This window comes from Balaenoptera borealis (genome assembly GCF_965194805.1).
Source record: "Balaenoptera borealis genome assembly, chromosome: 10".
NCBI lineage: Eukaryota > Metazoa > Chordata > Mammalia > Artiodactyla > Balaenopteridae > Balaenoptera > Balaenoptera borealis.
Genome location: NC_138874.1, coordinates 87,375,554 through 87,396,525, shown reverse-complemented (window position 1 = coordinate 87,396,525; position 20,972 = coordinate 87,375,554). Strand labels below are relative to the sequence as shown.

Genomic DNA, 20,972 nt, shown 5'->3' with positions numbered 1-20,972 from the left:
AAGTACTCAGTGCCTGGCAGATGAAAATCTTAGCTGTGATTCCTTGATTTATGTAAACAATATTCAAGGAGTGTTTTAAGCAAGAGAGTGATATAATCAGGTTTCTTTTTAGAAGACTCACTGGCACCCGTTGGGGAGGATAAACAGGGTGGGAAGATTGGTGATAGGGATCCTGGTCGGAGGCTGCTGTAATACATAGTGAGTGAGGTGTAGAAGATTGGCTGTTACTGGCAGAGGAGAGGAAAAATAAATTCTTGATACCTTTCTAAGATAACAAATGCTAGAAACTGTTGCCTGCTGATGGCTGAGAGATGGAGACAATCCGACTCCAGCTTCCAGTTTTGGCTTAGAGGACTGTGTAGATGGTGGTGCCATATTCATGTATATATTTGACAAATATCTTTTGAGTTTCCACTATGGGCCTGACACAGTTCTAGTATATGTCAGTGAACAGGATCTCTGCTTAGGAGAAAAGCTTAGATTCTAAGAGGTGTTTATATCTGTGCACGGGAGACCCAACAAACAATAAATAAACAAATAAACGAACAAGAATTTCAACAAGATTGAAATAAATATTCAGTAAATATTCACTGACTTTAAGACACTCATCCAACCCGATACCAGTTTAACAATCTCCCTTAATGACGATTATAGAGCTGGTGATTCATTCCCGGCGGGAGCCGAGCTCTTTGTGAGGGCTACTTGATCCGATCCCCACCGAGAGGCGGCAGGTCAGACCATTACCCGACTTCACAGCCGAGGCAAATGAGGCCAGGAAGAGTAAAGCGTTTTGACCTAGGTCGCACAAGTCGAATGGAGGCGGCTTAGGCCCTGCGACGCGGGCCAGGCACCCGCGAGGGGCGCGAGGCCGGGGCCACTGTGCGCGCCGCCTCTCTCACGACCCAGGGGCGACCGGCGGGAGGGCCGGGCCCTCGCGCGGTCCTCCGGGGCTGCGGGGTCGCGCCTCTCGGGCGGGGCGGCCGGCGGCGGTTGCGGCCCCGCATCGCGAGGCACTTCCGGCGTGTGCCGGGGTGGCCGGATGACGTGGCTGAGTCAGAGGAAGAGGCAAGGAGGCGCCGGGGGGCGGGGGAGGCTCCGGAGCGGGCGGTGACGGCGGCGGCGCGGAGGAGCCAGAAGCTGGGCCCGGGCCCCCGTGCGTCTGTCCGCGCCCCGTGGATGCGAATCGGCCGCGGCGGAGGCGGCGGCGGCGGAGGAGTCGGTGGCCCGGCGCCGGGCCGGTGGGAGCGCGGAGGATGAGGCCGCTGCCGGGCGCTCCCGGCGTGGCGGCGGCCGCCGCGCTGTTGCTGCTGCTGCTGCTGCCCCGGGCCCGGGCGGACGAGCACGAGCACACGGTGAGAATTGCTCCCGGCCGGCGCGGCCGCCTCCGCCCTCTCCCCCGGCCCACCGCCTCGGCGGGCCCGGCGCGGCCTGGAGGGCCCAGCGGCCCGGCCGAGCCCCGCGGCCGCCCGAGGGCGCCTTCCGGTTGGGCCTGGCGGAGCAGGAACCCCGGGAGCGGGGAGGAGGCCTTTCCGTGCGCTCCCGGGACAGGACTCCGCTCCCTAAGTGCGTGGGCCTCCTTACCCATCCCGGACCTAAATGGCGCCGCACCCCTGGGTCCAGGGGCCCCGGGAGACGGGAAAGAAGCGGGGTCCGAGGGTCGGGGCTCACTTGGCCGCGGGAGTGGGGGCCGCAGGCAGCCAGGCTCGGAGCTGGTGCCCCCCAGGAAAGGGAGCAGCGCCCGGGCTGCTGGGGACTACGACACGGCAGAAGATGGATGCACCACGTATTACCCGTCTTACAGTAACCAGGAAATACCCACCACTTTATGGTGCTCACTGGCCTTTTCTTCCCCCTCCTGCCCAAACCGGATTATAACCCTGGCGTGGGGACAGCCTTGATAAACTTGGGGTGAAGAGCACTTTACACGTGTACAGGCACTCAGCCACACGCGCCCGCCTGCGAGGCCTTACTTGTAACTTTCTCTTCACCCTCTTCTGGCCCCTAGCTGAGGCTCCCACCCCGGTGGTCTCTAACTAGGCGGCTTCTGACTGCGAGGGGTCTTGAGTTTCCCAGTCCTCTTGTCTGGCTGGGGACAGTCCCTTTTGCATTTGGCCTAAAATTGATTGGCTGTTTATTTAATTGGCATTTTCCACATCAAAGCTTGGATGTTAAAACGACTCCTCTAGTGACTTTCACTTAGGGATGTAAGTCGGTGGCTTTCCGAAAGGTAGATCTGAGCAGGGCAGGAAAGTCATGTAAATTAGAGGGTGCTTGTGAGTAGTTGTGTTTTTAGGCCTTAACTAATTAATGATACGATTTTGCATGAGAGGTTGTGTGGTACTAAATCTGCAAGTCTTCTGTCATTCCTGACAAGTGAGGAAATGAAGCAACCAGACTTCTTTTCTGTAGTCGGTAGGTTAGCTGGGCTCTTATTTTAGCTAACAACAGTTCTAAACTTTTGGCGTTTCTACTTTCAGTCGCAGCCAGAATCTTCTTACCTGTATATTTTTTAAGGGACACAATCCTGAGCTGGTGACATGTTTTTGTGCTGTATTTGTGACTTGTCACCTTAAGATAATTTTGTTCACAGGTTAAACAGTTTAAAACGCTCTCTTGTTGTTTTTTCCGTCAAGTAACTTGTCTCAAAGTGTAAGAAGTGTTCATTTCCAATGGGCATTCTTTTAGCCAATGGTTACTAATATTTTTCCAATTTTTTGAACACTTAAGGGAAGTTGCTGTGTAAAACTCAGAATTGTCTCAAGTATAGTTCCACCATACAGGCATGTAAGCTTAAGAGTAGTAGTTTACTTTTTTATCTCCTGTTTTATATAAACTGCTGTAATAGGGAAAAGTATGTATTAATTAAAACTTCACAAATTGGAGGTGAATAAAAAGGTCTTAGATTAATTTACAGATTTAAAATGTAAATGCCAATTTCATTGAAATTTTATTGCCAGGAACATTTAAATTTTTTTTTTAACGTCTTTATTGGAGTGTAATTGCTTTACAATGGTGTGTTAGTTTCTGCTTTAACATTTAAATTTTTGAAGCCAGAAATTGAATATAAAATATTGGATAAAAGGTTTTTGAGAGAATATGACACGTATGAGAGAATTGTTGGACAAAAAAATTTAGAATCCATTTTCTTTCAGTCATGTTTACATTGAACTGCTCTCACTTGGTTACCTGTTATTTTAAAAATTATAGGAAGGATAGCATTAAGATATAACTAAAAAATTTGTCATTCATATATTTTTTGGCTGTTAGCCAAAATATTTTATTTCTTACAAGTTTCTTGAAAATATTTCTTGAAAACTAGGCATTCACCTCAAGCAAATAATAATACTGAAAAGGCTATGGTCAAGTGAATTTTTTTTCCACCAAGAAGGCAGAAGTAGCTAATGAAGACAGAATGATACTGAAGGAGGAGAAAAATTGTCAAGGGAAGGTTGCTGAGTAAGTGTTTAATAAATACTTGTGGAATTGGATTATTAATTAAAGAACAATCTTTAGACGTTAAAGTTTGCCCTTTAGATTAACTTTCTATGAAGACAGTTTCCAGATAGAAATAATAACTAATAGGGCTTTTGTAGCAATATGTGGTAGGCCCCGTTCTAAGTACTTTATATGTATTAACTCATATTTTAAACATACACTGATAATCTTGTGAGTGGTATTATGTCCTTTGAATGGATGAGGAAACGGATGCTAGAGAAGTTAAGTAACTTGCCCGAGACCACACAACCAGTACAGGTAGAGGTAGGATTTGAGCTCAGGCAAGCTGAATTAATAGTCTTCTACGCTCTCATAGGATATGCTCTACGGCCTTTTATCTTAAAAATAGGATAGTAATACACTTGGCATTAAATTGAATAATTCTCTGTATTGATAGTATTTTTAAGTGCTTAAATGTTTGGGTAAGTTTAGCTCCATAGGGGGTTGTTACTGAGGATGTGTTTGGGTTAGCATTAAAGAGGGACAGGGCTGCAGTGGGCATGTGACCCTTGCAGTCGCTTAATGTGTGTAAGACATAAAGACTGCTTGGTTTAACGCTCTGCTGTCACCATTTGAAATTCTTAATACTTTCTGCATTTTCATTGTGTGCTGGGCCCCACAAATTCTGTAGCTGGTCCTAAGAAGGAGCAGCTGACTACTTCATGCAATTCCAGAAAGCCCTTGATTTCTCTTACTTTACCTACTGAATTAGGATTCAGCTGACCATTTGACTCATATGGCATTTTTTATGTGCTTATTTATCCAACGCTCTTAATATTCTCAGAAGAATAATGAGAAGGAAATGTGCTGCTGACTTCTAGAGTATATACACATGTAGAATATATAAAAACGGGTTCCTTTCAGTTTTTAAAAGTTGAATCATACATGAATTACAGAACATACTGGTTTTTGTGTTTTTTAAATTAATTAATTAATTTTATATTTGGCTGTGTCGGGTCTTCGTTGCTGCACGCGGGCTTTCTCTGGTTGCAGCGAGTGGGGGCTACTGTTCCTTGCGGTGCGTGGGCTTCTCATTGTGGTGGCTTTTCTTGCTGCAGGGCACGGGCTCTAGGCACACGGGCTTCAGTAGTTGTGGCACACAGGCTCAGTAGTTGTGGTTCGCAGGCTCTAGAGCGCAGGCTCAGTAGTTGTGGCGCACGGGCTTAGTTTCTCCACGGTATGTGGGATCTTCCCGGACCAGGGCTCGAACCCGTGTCCCCTGCATTGGCAGGCGGATTCTTAACCACTGCACCACCAGGGAAGTCCCAAACATACTGTTTTAAATAAAAATTAAAGAACACTTTCATGAAAGACAGGCTCTTAATAGGTGATCGAAGGGTCATAAAAAGAACACTTTAGAGTGAGTGAAAGATGTATAGGGTATGGCTTATGCTTACTTGCTTTTCTGACAGTTGGAGTACTTGGAAACATCTAGAGTTAGATTATCACGTCTCCTAAGATTTCAAAGGACTCCATTACAAGGATTGCAAATTGAGAATCATAGAATTTTAGAACTGGAAAGACTCGAGACCATTGAATCCAACACACTCATTTTCCTAATGGCCTGAAGAGGCCCAGTGGCTGGCCCAGGGCCACAGAAAAGAGTCTGAGCTACCTGATTTCTAGTCGTTTTTTCTACCTGTCTTGAACATATAATTTCCGTAGTAACACTATGTAAAAATGTCAGCGCCAAAAAACCAGTAATCAATGGCACAGGAATCTTAAAAGCATTTTATGGTTTACACTGGAGGCTTGAATTTTTTTTTTGGCTCTGTTTCCTCAAGGTCACAAAATCAAAATTTTTTTTTTCTGCGTCTGTTACATACCAGGCTCTGTGCTTGGCACAGCAAGTGGTATTTAATCAGTGCTTCTTGAGTGACTTGAGTAATAAGGGAGCTACCAGGAATAAGAATATGCAGTGTTGGAAGCATGATAACCCTACCACTTAAAGCAGTGAACAAACCCAGACGATTGTTCACTTAAGATGCATAGTCTTGGGGATGCCTGTTGTGATTTACCTAGGTTAAAACCCCATTTCTTTGTGGCCCATTGTATCTCTGGTAGGTAATATTGAAAGGACCCGATCTGTGCCTAGGATAGCCTACTCTCAACCTTTGCCATAAGCACTATTACACTACTGGCTAAAAAAAAGATGTTTTGTTTGCTTTTCTTAGGCAAATGGAAGCCTTTAGTCTTTGTCTCTGTCGGGAGTATGGGAACTAGTAAAACATATGTGAAGATTTATAAAGAGGATGAGCTGTTTACTACAAGTGAATTTGTGAGTGCTTTAATATGGATCTAGTTTTAGGAAGTGTCATAATTCATTGTCCTATTTTCAGCTGTACTCCATGGTAGACTAAAAGTTTATTTAGGTACAAAGCTATTTTGAGAGGGAGAGAGCAGTTATCTCAAGAGACTATCCAAAAATACACTAATAATTTATATGTATTAGCATTCTGATGTATGTGTTTTAAATAAATAAGACATTGAAATTATGATTTCTGAAATATTTTTCTGAACTGGAGTTTGCTTTCTCAGATATGTATTTTAAAGTAAGCATATATCTTTCCCCTCATCCCATAAAAATGATGGCATTTGGGTGCTTAGTCTGAGCCCTCAGTCCTTTGCCTGTCTACATAAATTCTGATTTCTTTATTCGGATTTTACACGAGAAATTCAGTAACATTATCTCCTGAAGTGTTCCCTCTGAGAAAAAGTAATTCATGATCTCTATCAAGGAGGGAAACTTCTGTACCTACACTTACCCAGCACATAAACAGTATTTAAATGAGAGATCCAACATTGGTGAGTTCTTGGGAATGAAGGTCATTCCTTTTGAGATCAGAGGACAAGGAGCTTCTTAGGAAGGTTTTTTTCCTTAGGGCAGATTAAAGCCTCAAATGGAAAAGTTGTTCAGCATTCAGGACTTCCTTAGGTGCTTTGTACAGCTGTATTTTTCCCATATTCCTTCATTTAGTTTTTGCTCTTCAGTTAATGAAGCTGACTAGGGATTAGCAAAAATGTAGTCCTGAGCTTGTAAATGTGATACTAATTAGTTAGAATGATCTTGGACAAATTATTTAACATCTCTATTTAGTTTGTTTGTTTGAATCTGTAAAATGGGGGAAATAATAGGACCTGTCTTACAGAGCTTTGAGAGATTAAATGTTTATGTAAAGACCTTAGAACTATGCCCAGCGCATGGTATGTGCTTATTAAGTTTTGGCTAGTAATGATACTATCCCAAAAGACGGTAAGCATGTGCATGTTACTGATTGGTCAGTTAAAGTTTGACCTGAGGATTGGAGAAAGGAGGATTTGGGCAGTTCTGAAGGATAAGTAGAAATCGGCCAGGTGGGTAGGAGGAGGGCATTATAGACTTGGGGGAATGACGTAAGAAACAAGGTGGAGCAGGAAAGGAAAGGAAGAAAATGTTATAAGCCATTTTGGCTGGAGTGGCCAGTGCAGAAGTTGAGTGTAACAGTGAAACTTCTGAGAACTGGAAACGAATGGACCGGTGAGGTGAGGAATGCAGGTAGTCTGAATTGGCTTCCTGTCCTTTGGCTGCTTCCCAGGGAGGCCTCATGGAAGGAGCCACCCCCGTGCTCAGGGACCTCCTGATCCACTGCTGTGCCTGCTTGATTTTTTCTCTCCCCTTCTTCTGGTTACACTCTGCAGGTAAGTTATAAAATTCCATCTTTCTCCACGTCATTGGCAACTCAGAGTTTTTCCGAGGAAAGTATTTAAAAAGAGCTTGCTAAGACGTTATGGAATGTTGTGGGTTTTTTTTTTTTGGCTATTTATTTATTTATTTATGGCTGTGTTGGGTCTTCGTTTCTGTGCGAGGGCTTTCTCCAGTTGCGGCAAGCGGGGGCCACTCTTCATCGCGGTGCGCGGGCCTCTCACTATCTCAGCCTCTCTTGTTGCGGAGCACAGGCTTCAGACGTGCAGGCTCAGTAGTTGTGGCTCACGGGCCCAGTTGCTCCGCGGCATGTGGGATCTTCCCAGACCAGGGCTCGAACCCGTGTCCCCTGCATTGGCAGGCAGATTCTCAACCAGGGAAGCCCTGGAATGTTTTGAAAGCAAATTAGACTAGCCTTTCAGCCAAGGGTGGAGGGAAGAGCCTTACCTGTTGCTGTCTTCCCACCGAGTCGGGGGAGCCCAGGGACTTTCCCGGCAGCTTAGGGAAAGGAAAGGCTTTTCTCCTAAAAAGTTTCTTCCATTTGGTATTTTCTAATTTCAAGATATTTTAAGACACGTTTTCTCTCTTGAAAAAGAACTCTTCCCTTGACCTTGTCTTGGGAACACTTATTCTCAGGGATAAATAAGAACTATAATGAAAAGTAAACATTTTAAGTTCATGAAATCTGACTGTGGTCTGCATAAGGAGCAATATAAAATAAAAGAAACAGTTGTAGCCTTAATATTCACCCTCATCTGTGTGTGTTTGTGTATGTGTATATATATGAGTGTTTGTGTCTATGTTACATATCTCTATATTTTTTTCTTTCTAATCCCTATTTCAGTCCTCTTCCCAGAAGGAATCCTAGGCTAAAGAATGGTACACATTTTGTTATAGTACAGTTTGCATCATGTTGTCAGAGCTTTACTACCCCATTAAGGTTTCATGAATGTTTAAAATGAGTGACTTCAGAACGTATAGTTTAACACATACTGTGACCCTTAAATTATTTTAGTCCTGTGTTTCAGTTTGTATGAAATAAATGAATGCTCTGTTTTAACAAGTATTTATGTTCAAGTTTTTGTCTATTTGTAAAGGAATATGAGTATTAGGATTTATAGAGAAAGTAGTGTTTTTTGTGTTTATTTTCACGAGTTATATTTATAAAATTTCTGCAAACTCGGCAGGATTAATGGCAAGAGTAGGTCCTCTCTTTCAGTGTGGTAATCCTAAAAGGATGCATTTGGTTACCTCGCCTTTCTTATTTCTCTCAAAGGATACTATCGCAGTCAGTGCACATACTTCAAACTTCTTTCACTAAGTTGCTAATAAACTTTCATTTCAGCATTTCTTCAGTGTTTTTTCATCATATTCAATACTTTTTGTGTACGTGATACTATGCCAAGAGCTTTCTACTCAGTGAACAGGTTTCAATTCTAATACCAGCCCTGTTCAGTGGATAGTGATTGGTTTAGAGAACCGTTTTGAGGATTCTTATGCTATATCCCTATCTATATCTATATATCTATACCTATACCTATGTCTGTGCAGAAAGGAGTACCTTGATTGATTAGTGCAGTGTAACCTTGAACGTTGGATGGAAGAGTGGTGGCATACATATATTTGTCAACCCCTTAAAGTGGCAAGAGTAGTTATGAACGGGTATCTATGTATACATTCAGACCTTTGATTGGTTCCTTCATACATGAAGGTTATCTACAGTTGTTTTACTGAATTCACTTGAAACAGCTTATGATTTTCTATATTGTTATTCATCCTGACCCTTCTCTGCCAAAGCAGAATTAATCATTTTTTTTTTTTTTAATAAATTTATTTATTTATTTATTTTTGGCTGTGTTGGGTCTTCATTTCTGTGCGAGGGCCTTCTCCAGTTGCGGCAAGCAGGGGCCACTCTTCATCGCGGTGCGCGGGCCTCTCACTGTCGTGGCCTCTCCCGTGGCGGAGCACAGGCTCCAGATGCGCAGGCTCAGTAGTTGTGGCTCACGGGCCTAGTTGCTCCGCGGCATGTGGGATCTTCCCAGACCAGGGCTCGAACCCGTGTCCCCTGCATTGGCAGGCAGATTCTCAACCACTGCGCCACCAGGGAAGCCCAGAATTAATCATTTTTATTGTTGCTACAATAGCCCTTTTTACCTTAATTGTAACACTTATTTCTTCATTGTTAATCATTTACTTGTCTGGCTCCACTATGGATTGTGAACTACTTAAAGGAAAGGACAGTATGTTATTTATCTTTATAACCTTAACACCTAATGCTGTGCTTGGTACATGTCCCATGTATTCAAAAAGTCAGGTAGTTTTTTATTTCCTTGATGAGGTACCTGGATGATGTCTTATGAACAATGAGACGTTTATTAGATTTGAAGGTGAGGTGATTAGATCTAAGTCCTACTGTGGTGGTGGTATGAATCAAAAGAGGCAGATGCTTTGGATAAGAGTAGACAAGTCAGTGTTTTTTGGAATGCAGTGGGACTTGGGGTTTGAGTCGCCATGACTGAGAGGATTGTACCATTAGAAAAACAAAGTTTGGGGGGTTGGGTTTGGGTGGGATGAGTTTGGTTTTGGAGATGCTGGATTTTGATGGAAAATGTTTATTCATTTTATATGGAGGACTGGAGGTCATGCTTGGTAGTTGGGCTAGTTGGATAGGTTCCTCTGTTATGTGCTCCACAGCTCCCTATGTTATTATAATTGCTTGTTCAGTGTCATCTTTCCCTTTAGGCTCTAAGCTCCAGTGGGTCAGGGAATGTGTCTTGTTCAAAGCTGTATCCTCAACAAACACAATTATTGGCGCATGGTAGGCACTCAGTAAATAATTGTTCAATGATTTAACTTCTGCACTGTTAGTTGACTTAAGCTGCAACTGTTAGTTGTCTTTAATTTATATTAAAGGCTAATTAGGAATACTAGTTTTAAAATTACTCAGGTAACTGCTTTTTGTAGAATCATTGGAATTTTAGACTTGAGGAGATCTTAGAAATCTTTGGCACTTCCCCCAGTTGGACCCTGGAAAGGTGACGTCACCTACCCAAAGTCATCAGACCACACTCCAGGTTTAGCTACATATAGTATTCACTGATGGGTAAAGCCATAATATTTATTCAACGAAATTTGCATGCAGTACCTGTCTTTCAGGCTGATAAAGGGAAAGATAGAATGATGACTTGAATGGGCTGTGGAGATTTCATAGTATGGTTTTTCCTCCTCTTGTTTAGTCATTTCTCTCCTCTCTAGTACTTTGATCAATGGCTGTGGGGAAAAAAAGGAGATGAAATTTTATTTGTGCTTGCTGACAACATTAGGTTTTTGGCGTTTCTAGTGATTAACATGAGGTTCTGGATAAGCTATTGATTTTGTTTCCTCCTTCCTTGTCCACGTTAGCATGGTGAATCATGTTGGTTCTAGGTTTATCGTTATTTGATAGTGTAAATATTAATTATAAACATTCTTATAGGTTATTGGGTTTTGTTTAAACAGTATCTTCTGTAAAACAAAGTTTAGAAAATGTGAATCTGCTTGAGACCACAATCAGAGGATATAATTTTAAAATTCACCGAATTTCATTTTTAATGTGTAGACATTGACCATAATTTTGAAACAAGCTTCCAGCATTTTATTTTAGAGCTTCCCAAACTGAGATAGTACATTTTTGTTTAGAACAAATAACAAATATTCCCTTAATTTGAATTAGATTCTTTAAAAAACATATTCTTACTTGCTTTTTTTTGGTTTCAGTATCAAGATAAAGAGGAAGTTGTCTTATGGATGAATACTGTTGGGCCCTACCATAATCGCCAAGAGACATACAAGTACTTTTCACTTCCATTCTGTGTCGGGTCAAAAAAAAGCATCAGTCATTACCATGAAACTCTGGGAGAAGCGCTTCAAGGAGTTGAATTGGAATTTAGTGGTCTGGATATTAAATTCAAAGGTACGTAAACCTTAATAGTCCTAAGGATAAAAGTTAGATTGTAGACCGGGGTTTCTCAACGTTAGCACTGTTGACACTGGGGCCAGATAATTCTTTTTTTTGTGGGGGCTGTCCTGTACAGGGTGGGACATTTAGCAGAGTCCCTGGCCCGCACCCACTAGGTGCCAGTAGCATTCTCCAGTTGTGACAACCGAGAAGTCTGTAAACATTGCTACTTCTCCTTGGTTGAGAACCACTGCTCTAGACCCTAAAATATGTTTTAATCTCTAAGTTAAGTGTATTGCATGTAGAAAAGTATATTAGTAACTGACAAAGATTTATTTTGAATATTTATAAAATAATAAATAATTGTTCATAAAATTATATTTCCTTAACATATTTATTTCTGAAAAGTGTTTTCTAGTAAATCCTTTAAGGATTGGACATAATGTGGTCAGGGAAAGCCTTCATAGATTCCTAATGAGGTAATTTCCAGAGGAGTGGGGATGTAATGGGCTGTATGGATACTTAAAAATTATGTGTAAAGCCTCAAATTCAAACTTGTACCATTGGCTCAATGTATTTATCAGTGTTGTATTAATTTATCTTCAATACCTGTTGGATTGTGTGGTTTAAAATTTTAAGTCAAGGACTTGTTAAAATAGGAAAAAAATCCTCCTTATCTATTTATTATGCAGGTATCTTCTGTGTTATCAGTTCCTATGAGTGTGTTTATATTTTTTAGTTTTCTCTGTGAAGTTTGTCAGAGTGTGTGTTTCCTGCATGGACATTTTTAACTTGGTAAGCAGAAGCTTGAGTAATTGAATTTTTGGAGGATCTTTCGTTAGGTGTCTTGATTTTTGAATAGAGCATGGATCTTATAATCAGAAGCTTTGAATTTTAATCCTATTTCTTTTACTCTATTGATTTTAGTAAAGTTGTTTACTCCAATTTTGACTTCATTGTCTACATGTATAAAATGAATAGTAACTGACTTCTGATATTTTTAGCCTTTTGGGAGGAGAATGTGAAATGAGATATTTTAAAGATAATATTTTGAAGATAATGTTTAATTTTGATTTGTTAAATTCTATTCTTGTTTTTAGGATTTTTTTTCTTACTGTTGTTGAAAATAGGTATACATATTTACATTTTTTCCCATGTATTACTCCTTGGGGCTTAATTTTAAAATTAAGTTGTAAATTTAAACCACAGTGGCCTTGCTTATAACTTTATGAATTATTGTAAACATGCCCTGAGGCTTGTTTTAATTTAATGAGGTAATTTAAATATTTAATTACAGGTAAGGAGAAAAGTTAGACTAGAATATGTGATCTTTGGGAACCTCAATACTACATTTATTCACATACTCTCTCCTTTTCCATATTTGGTACACATTTCTAGTTTATTAAAAAGGAACCAGAGAGAAAATAGGCAAAAACCCCAAGTCCTACTTTGCTGCTATGGACAGATTTCATCACTTGTTGCAATCCTCACCTTTATTTACTAAAGAAGAGTACTCATTCAGCTGTCTTAACCATTCTTTTATTAGTTTCTTGAGGCTGAGATGGAAAGATTATTTAGATAGAGGGGTATGGTTTTCATGGGCTATAAAAGTGGGATTTATTTTCCTTTCAGACTAAACACCTTTAGATGAAAAGAATCAAAACTGGCCAGATGTTACTCCCTAAGAGTTGGCGGTTCCTTGGAGTCTTGTCAACTCTACACTCCATCATGGATATGCTGCTAAAGAAGCTGCCACGTTAAGTGGTCCAGATGCAATAGTAAATGCTGATTAGATTTCTCTTTCTGTTGTAGACCTTTGCTTACCCTGTTCAAAGATAAAGTCGATTGTGCTTTGAAAAGTGTTTTGTGAGGTTTCCTGGTTGTTCTTTATCGTATCATAGAATTTTAAAGGTGGGATGCACCTTAGAGATTGCGTCATCTGATTTCCTGTTAGGGAGGCCCAAAGATGAATTACCCAAGGCATATCACAGCATACTAATGCTGTGTGGAAACTTGAACCCTCTGTCTCTGTGTAAACTGTAGAAATATTTATATTGTTAATCTTTCATCCCTTAAGTATTTGATTTTTAAAGGTTCTTCTGAAGGCATATTCAAGTAAGAAAATAAAATTTTGGAAATACTGTGAAACTAGGAAAAACTATACATATACATACCCACTTATATGTGCATACACACAAACACACAACTTTTTTTTTTAACCTAGTAGATTCTGTCAGGCTAAATGGATTAGTATGGTTGTGTAAAATGAAAGTCACTAAATAGACTATTTTAGGGAACTAGCAGTAGTTTTGAGTCTAATACAGGATGCCTCAAAAGCTCCCTTTTGAGGTTTTATGCACAACTTTGTTTTTTTCTTCCTAATAGTTTTTATACTATCACTAGACAAAATGCTGCATTGAGAACATTTAGACAAAATTAAATGCAAAGGGCAGACTTAAATTGGATATCTTTGAACCAGACCTGAAATCATTACCCTATAATTTTCAAGGGTACCTCCTAGAATCTTGCCATTGTGGAGTGGAAAGAACATGTGCTTTAGAGTCAGAGAGACTTGATACATCTCAGCTCTGCCTCTGCCTACCTATGTAGTCCTGGACAAAGTATTCAGTCTCTTTGATCTCATTGTCCTCATCTATGAAATGAGGGAAATAATATCCACTTGATAGAATTGTCATGTTTAAATGAGATAGTGCACGTACATCATTTATCAAAGTTCCTGATAGTTTACATTCAAGAAATGGTTATTGTTATGAATACTGATAGCACATAGTATGTGTCTGTGCTTCCAACTTGATTTTGCATTAGCAATTATGAAATGTTAAATTAGTTTATTGAGTATAGGATTTGATTTATCCTCAGGCTGCTGCACTAGCCTGCTGGGTAATTTAGTTACTTCCGCTGGGGCAGGGACAGTTGCATTCTTATTCACTGTTGCATCCTTAGCTATTAAGACATGGTGAGCTTTTAATAAGTTGTCTAGCACCTAGTTTGTGCCTACTTGTTCTTTATTATAATTGGTTCATTATGATCATTAGGTGATCTGGAATAGTAATTCCTAAGCAGGGAAGGTCACCACCCTATCCCTTCCCTCTCATTTGAGAATTCTTGCAGTATAATGAAGGATATTAATTGTTGAAAAGTTGACTTCTAGAGGATTCCTTCCTCCCATTTATTTTATTGATCTTCCCTTGAATTTTCTCTTCCTTGAGTATTCTAACTTAACAGAGGGGTGAAATTATTTTATTAGTATTTCTTCTACTTCTCTAGAGTGAAATGGTAAGTTGAGAGTACTGCAGTTATGTAGATATGCCGAGGGCTGCTTAGAGGCTTATGTATTTCTAGTTCAGTGATTCTCAGTCTAGTCTGTTTTCATCCTCGAAATAAGCTTATGGAGGTGTATTATACCTATTTTTCAGATGAGGAAGTTGGGGCCCAGAGGCTAAGTAACCTTGTCTAAGGATTCACAGATGGCAAGTGGCGGAGTGAGGATTTGAACCCAGGCAGCCTAGCGTTAGAGTTTGAGCTTTTAACTACTATGCGGTATTTCCCTCCAGATATCTGGCTGGGTAGTTAAGCCTGATTGCCAAAGGGTGGGGAAAGGGCTTGGGAGGTGGCAGTTCTTTTCATTCAGCCCCAATGAAGATTTTTGCTTAAGGTGAACCCCACCCTGTTTCCAGTCCCTGGATTCTACTATTCCTGTTCTTCCTGATTCTGGAGCCTCTCTGCTGAAGTTCTCTAGGGGAAAGTGCCTCTGGTCTGCGGCGGGGAAGTTGAGGATGTTATTCATCTAGCTGTGTGATGGGTGCAGGAGGGGACCTAGGCATCCAGCCCCTCTATAAACATATTTTTATACTGTTCCCCTATGTGTTCAGCCCTACGTCTATCTCTCCTCTACCTTTCGACGTCTGTGGTGCCTCCAAGTTCTGAGTGTCTCCTGTGTTCTGTGACAACAATCCTGTTGTCCCTTCTGTTATGGTTTCCTCTGCCTTATTATTCATTCACCGTCGTCCATTTCCCCAACATTGATTGAAATCTTTTCTCACTGTCTTCTCCTCTTTTTGTCCTTGTGCGCCTACATCCTTTTTATTCCTTTATTGACATTTTAATGGAGTTTCAGGAGGTAAAAGACACTTGTGGTTAATCTGCCTTGTTTAATCGGAAGTCTGGGAACTTGATGCAATATTTTGTCTTATTGGTTTCAACTGAAGTGTTTTAGCTGGACCAAATAATTTGAATCTTGTATTGAATCTTGACTCTAGATATTTTGAATTCTTGGTATTAGCAATTTTTTAAACTTTGTGCCAACTGCAAATTTGATAAGCCTGCTCTTTTTATAAGTTCTTATTTAAACCATTGCTAACATTAGTCTTTTCAGATTGACATCTGTCTTTTTTTTGTTTTCAAAGAAATGTATGTGTATATATTTTTTCTGATTTTAACAGTGATATAGGATCAATGTACAAAATTTAGAAACTACAGAGAAATGTAAAGAATATAAAAATCACCTGGATAGAAATACCAGTAACAGTTTCTTCTTTTTTTCTGACCATCTTTACATTCATCCACAGTATTTAAAATTTTTAAATATTGGGTTCATGTTCCATATATGATTTTTAAAAATGTATTTAATGAACACTTGTATAGTGTTTATTATGTGCCGGATACCGTTCTAAGCACTTGCTGGCTCGTTTAATAAGTTATGTATAAATTAGTTTTTACTCTTCTTTTTTTTCCTCAACATCTTATCGGCTTGTCCTCATATTGTTAATTACTCTGTTTAAAATATATTTATATAGTATTCTATAACTTGATATTGTAATTTCTCCCCATTTCCCAATGACAAGATATTCATTGTTTTCTTCTTTCTTCCTTTTCTTCCTTGCTTTTGCCTTTTTTTTTTTTCTGTTAGAAATAAGAATGCATTTGGCTATACTAGCACATAAGTATTTTAATGCATCTATGAATCTTTCATTAGGTTAAATTCTTAGAAGTAGAATTACTGAATCAAAGGGTATAATCATTTTTAAGGCAGTTCTTGATACATGTTGCCAAACAGCCATCTCGAAAAAAAATTATACAGTTTATACTGCCAGCCAGTTTGGTCAGTTAATCAATATTGGTTTATGTAGATGGTTGATTAATTAATGGTGAATATGCCAGTTTTTCCAGTCCTGTAAAAAGTTCATTCAGCAGTTTTTGAGAGCTTACTGTATTCCAGAGCCCTATGGTAGACTCTGGGTATACAAAGTTGAACCAGAAGCTCTGGTGTCAGGGGTCTGTGGACCTCTGGAATTGTACACTTAATTTTGAGTGAATGTGCATTTTGTGGGGACAAGGGAGATATCACTTCCATTGGATTCTCAAGGGGGTGTGTGGCTCAAGAAAACTTAACACTGTGAATATATTGGCACTTTTCGTCCTTAAAACAACTCTGGGAAGGAGATAGCATAGATGTTATCTGTTTTACAGGTGAGGGACCTGAGGTTCACAGAGGTTAAGTGACTTGCTTTTATTCACAGAGCTAGTAAGTAGTGGAACCCAGACTAAAACCCAAGTTTCTGCCCATTTCTCTATAGTTTGTCTATAGTGACTTCATGAGAAACTTTGCTAAGTGCTGCTGAATTTGAGGTAGAGTATTTCTGATTTTCCAGTTCAGTAATGCTGTTAAAAGAGAAACTAAACAAAGTAAGGCATGATATGTTCTTAGAGAACTCATGAATAATTGTCACATTCTTTTTTCAATGCTTTCACTGTCTCTTCAGTTGTTAGTCCGGAGTGTTGTTGAGAATTGATGACAGACTTATTGGCATGTTGTTTCCAGAATTTACCCTTGCTTTCTGTTTGAAAAATCAGTATTGACATTTGCCACTTTATAACTTTGGTTTTCTTCTTTTTTCCCTCATAAAAAGTATTTGCATTGGTAAGATCTTAATTGCATCCCCTTCAGGATTCATAGGTGTGTATTTCCCGTGAGAAGGGTATGCCCTATTGTAATTTTAAAGTAGTGTTTTGTGGTAATAGATTTTCAGATTGTTTTCCAGTCATGTAGAATGCTGAGTGGTGATTTGGTATACTCAGGCACATTACATTCGTTATCTTCAAAGCGTCTCCCTCCTGAGAGAAGTGCTTTTTCAATTGAGCAACCAGGCTCTTTAATTATTTGTGATGTTTGTATTTGCTTACATGCCTGCAAGAGGAATTTCATTAAAATATGACCAACCCAGGCCCTTATTAGAGCCTTCCATAATGATGTTTTCTCTTTTACCACAACATTTCTTTTCTAGGTTTTGTATCAGTGAAAGATACTCTTCAAGACTTCTTTGTCAATCCTTCTGAGATACTCAGCTCAAAAATTTCATTTGTTTATATTGGCATTTTGTCCTTACACACAGACATACACACAGACACACACACACCATTCACACACAGATGCATGTATATGTGCATACTCTAATGTATTTAGTGACTTCCTTTGCCAAATAAATGGAAAATTATGCTCTTAAAATTTGTTAAAATATTTTATTTGTTTAGTGCCTGCTCTGTGCAGCGTACTGAAACAGGCATAGCTGGGGCCAGAAAGGTTATGATCAGTTATAGACATAGCTCTCAAGACCTAATGGTCTTTTTGAGGAGCTAAGATACTGGTGTGAGGTTGTAAGTGGTGTAGGCCTAGGTGCCATAGGAGATATGGAGAGAAAGCCGTGGGACTTCAGTGAAGGGGGCAGGCTGTGTGGTGAGAGGAGTGAGGGTTGGGGAATCAGGGATTACTCTGGGGGACAGGGTAGAGGCATGGGGAAGATTTTAGGATGGACACGTGAGGTGGGGTTTACTGCACAAACAACAAATCCGGAGGCCAAGGGAGCACAAGGTGTGTGGGAACTGCAGGTGGCTGAGTCTGGTTAGAGTATAGGGAGAGAGGATGGTGGAGAGTTGAACTAAAGTTCAGACTGTAAGGAATCTTTTTTTTTTTTTAATTAATTAATTAATTTATTTATTTTTATTTATGGCTGTGTTGGGTCTTCGTTTCTGTGCGAGGGCTTTCTCTAGTTGCGGCAAGCGGGGGCCACTCTTCATCGCAGTGCATGGGCCTCTCACTATCGCGGCCTCTCTTGTTGCGGAGCACAGGCTCCAGACGCACAGGCTCAGTAGTTGTGGCGCACGGGCCCAGTTGCTCCGCGGCATGTGGGATCCTCCCAGACCAGGGCTCGAACCCGTGTCCCCTGCATTGGCAGGCAGATTCTCAACCACTGCGCCACCAGGGAAGCCCCCCAGACTGTAAGGAATCTTTTAAAAGCTTTATATATGGGTAAATGTCATATTGTATACCTCAGGACTTCATACAGGAAACTGCTATATTGTTAATGACAATTATCAGTGAATGTCTGATTGTGACAGCAAGGAATTTGGTGGCTTTGCAGAGGTAGCTGTGAGTCCTCCCACGCCACTGTGGCCATTCGTTGCTGCTCAACCTGGACCTTCCTTTGGTTCTTGCTCTCTTCTCTGTAGCTATAATTTCCTGCTGCCAGTTCTCCTAGCTCCTGCTGTAGGCATCCTTTGTAGTAATCTCCGTCTTAACTCTCCCTGCCTTCTCCTCTGCTCAGCCTCAGTTTTTACCATTATGAAAACCCTAAATTTCTTGCTGCCTAAAAATGGCCTGGGTAGAAAGAAAATATGTGTGGGAGCCATTGTTGTTGGATACAAAGCAGTTTTCTTCTCCCACTTGGATAGAGAATTTCCCTATCCCTCTTTCATGGGACTTCAGTGTTTCCTGCCATCTTTGGTTTTGTAGTTTTGGGGTGTCCACTCTGGGCTGAGCAATAATAAGCTGTTCTCTCTGTTGAGAACTGGGGAAACGTGGTGGTGGTGTCTGGAGTTACACATCAGATTGTTATTTCTCGTAGAAACAACATTATAGATGGCTATTAATTATAGTTTGGCTGCAATTTATATTTAAGTTGTTTTAATCAACATTTGGGAAATTTAACATTGTTTCTTGGAGGAAGTTGTATTTCATGTTCTAAATAACCGATATTATAGTACAGGAGAACTTAAAAACAAACATCTGTGCTTTTTGTTGTTGTTAAGATTGATTTCTCTTTTTTTTTTTCCTAGTTGCTTAAGTAACATACAAAAACAGTTCAGTCCTTTTGATGGACATCTAGAGTGCTTTTCAGATTTTGCTTTGTTTTGTTTAGAAACTAATGATCCTAAGCACATTTTTGAAAGGTTTATAAGTTAAAGACCATCTGAATAGTATTTTCAGATAGGAGTATTTTTAAAAGCAGTCAAGACTGGAAATGACTCATCTCCAGGGAACTTCTGGGTAATTTATAAACAGTGATGCCTGCTAGATAGAGGTTTGCCTTTTAATCTTCCGAAATATGAAGAGTCACTGGGATTCCTCATGGAATCTGTGGCCTCCAGTGACTTGCACTTCCAGGAATGTTCAAATGAATATTTATCTCAGAGATCTCATAGCTAGAAATTGTTAGCTCTACTTAGGATCATATTCTTGAGTTTTTGTATAAAGTGAAAACTTTCCTATGTGTTTTAAGCTTTTTCATTTCTGTTTTTAAATCAATTTATTCATTTTAAAGTTACTTTGTAAATGTTCTGTATAATTTTCTTTATATAAGAGATGCTTTCTTCACTTAGTAAGATAATCTTTGAAAGTAAAGATGGTTAAAATTCTTTTATTGTGAAAAATCTTAAACATACACCAAAAAGGAAAGAATTGTATACTGAATCCCTATATATATATCACCCAGATTCAACTATTATGAGTAGAAATTTTAACTTCAGGAAATGTTGGCTTTTTTGTGTGTTATTCTTCCTGTAACTGTTTTGCAAATGAGTGTACTGATTTGCAATTTTTATTTTACGCAGATGATGTGATGCCAGCCACTTACTGTGAAATTGACTTAGATAAAGAAAAGAGAGATGCATTTGTGTATGCTATCAAAAATCACTACTGGTACCAGATGTACATAGATGACTTACCAATATGGGGTAAGTATTGTATGTTATTTTTTAAAGTTTGGGGAATATTTGCATAATAAGCAAGATTTATGTAATGACTATTCAGTCAATAAATGTGTTTTCAGTGTTTTCCACAGAATGATTTTAACATCAATTTTACGGTTTCCTGTTACTTGAAGGGTTTTTGACATTGTCAAACTTTACATGAAAATCCCTGAAAATATAACTTTTATACAGTGTAACTTTTCATATTCAAGAGGTCAAAAGGTGCTTTGAACAATCCGAAATATTCCCCCTCCCTCCATTTTCTCACATCTTATTTTGACTTATTTTATCAAATACAATCAAAGGGACTGAATAGGATTTTAAAGTTATATTCTGGCTTTCTCTCATGTGGCACTGTGGTAGTATGGTTTTTGGATATAATAGTCTCCTGAATGACTTGTTTTGCTAGTTCCTATGTTATTTTCCAAAAGTCTATTATGTTTAAAATTTTAAAAACTTTTTTATGTTTTATTTTTTATGTTTTATGTCCTTGTTCATCTGTGTTAATGGAGAGGAACAATGCAATAGTTAATACCAACTTATTATAATCCAAACATTGTTTGTGCTGGGCTTGATTAAATTATTTAATATGTACAGCAAAGCCAGCTATCATAGCCAGCATGTTTGATCACATTTTTCTCTTAATGGCTTGTTGTTGTTGTTGTTTTTATTTTTTGGTCTTTGGACACTTGTTCTTATATATAAATAATATATAATTAATATTCTAATTCTTAAAATTATTAGCAGACTACTGTATTCATGAGCAGCAAACTGAAAGACTGAACATAGCAGCCCAGAGTTTAATATGGTACT

General features: G+C 39.6%; 1 protein-coding gene across 3 annotated transcripts in view; it reads left to right on the top strand.

Moving 5' to 3' along the window:
* Window positions 1–598: 598 nt before the first annotated feature.
* TM9SF3 (transmembrane 9 superfamily member 3) overlaps window positions 599–20,972 on the top strand; it is a 76,136-nt gene continuing 55,762 nt past the window's right edge. The window contains exons 1-3 of one of the 3 annotated variants that reach the window (XR_014248805.1): window positions 599–1,352; window positions 10,934–11,129; window positions 20,022–20,144. Coding sequence is in view for 2 of the 3 variants with exons in the window: in XM_082406530.1 (XP_082262656.1) it covers window positions 1,254–1,352; window positions 10,934–11,129; window positions 20,022–20,144 (418 nt within the window). In the remaining variant the exon portion in view is untranslated. The remainder of the gene's footprint in view (window positions 1,353–10,933; window positions 11,130–20,021; window positions 20,145–20,972) is intronic. The other 2 variants (XM_082406530.1, XM_082406529.1) reach the window with 2 other exon arrangements.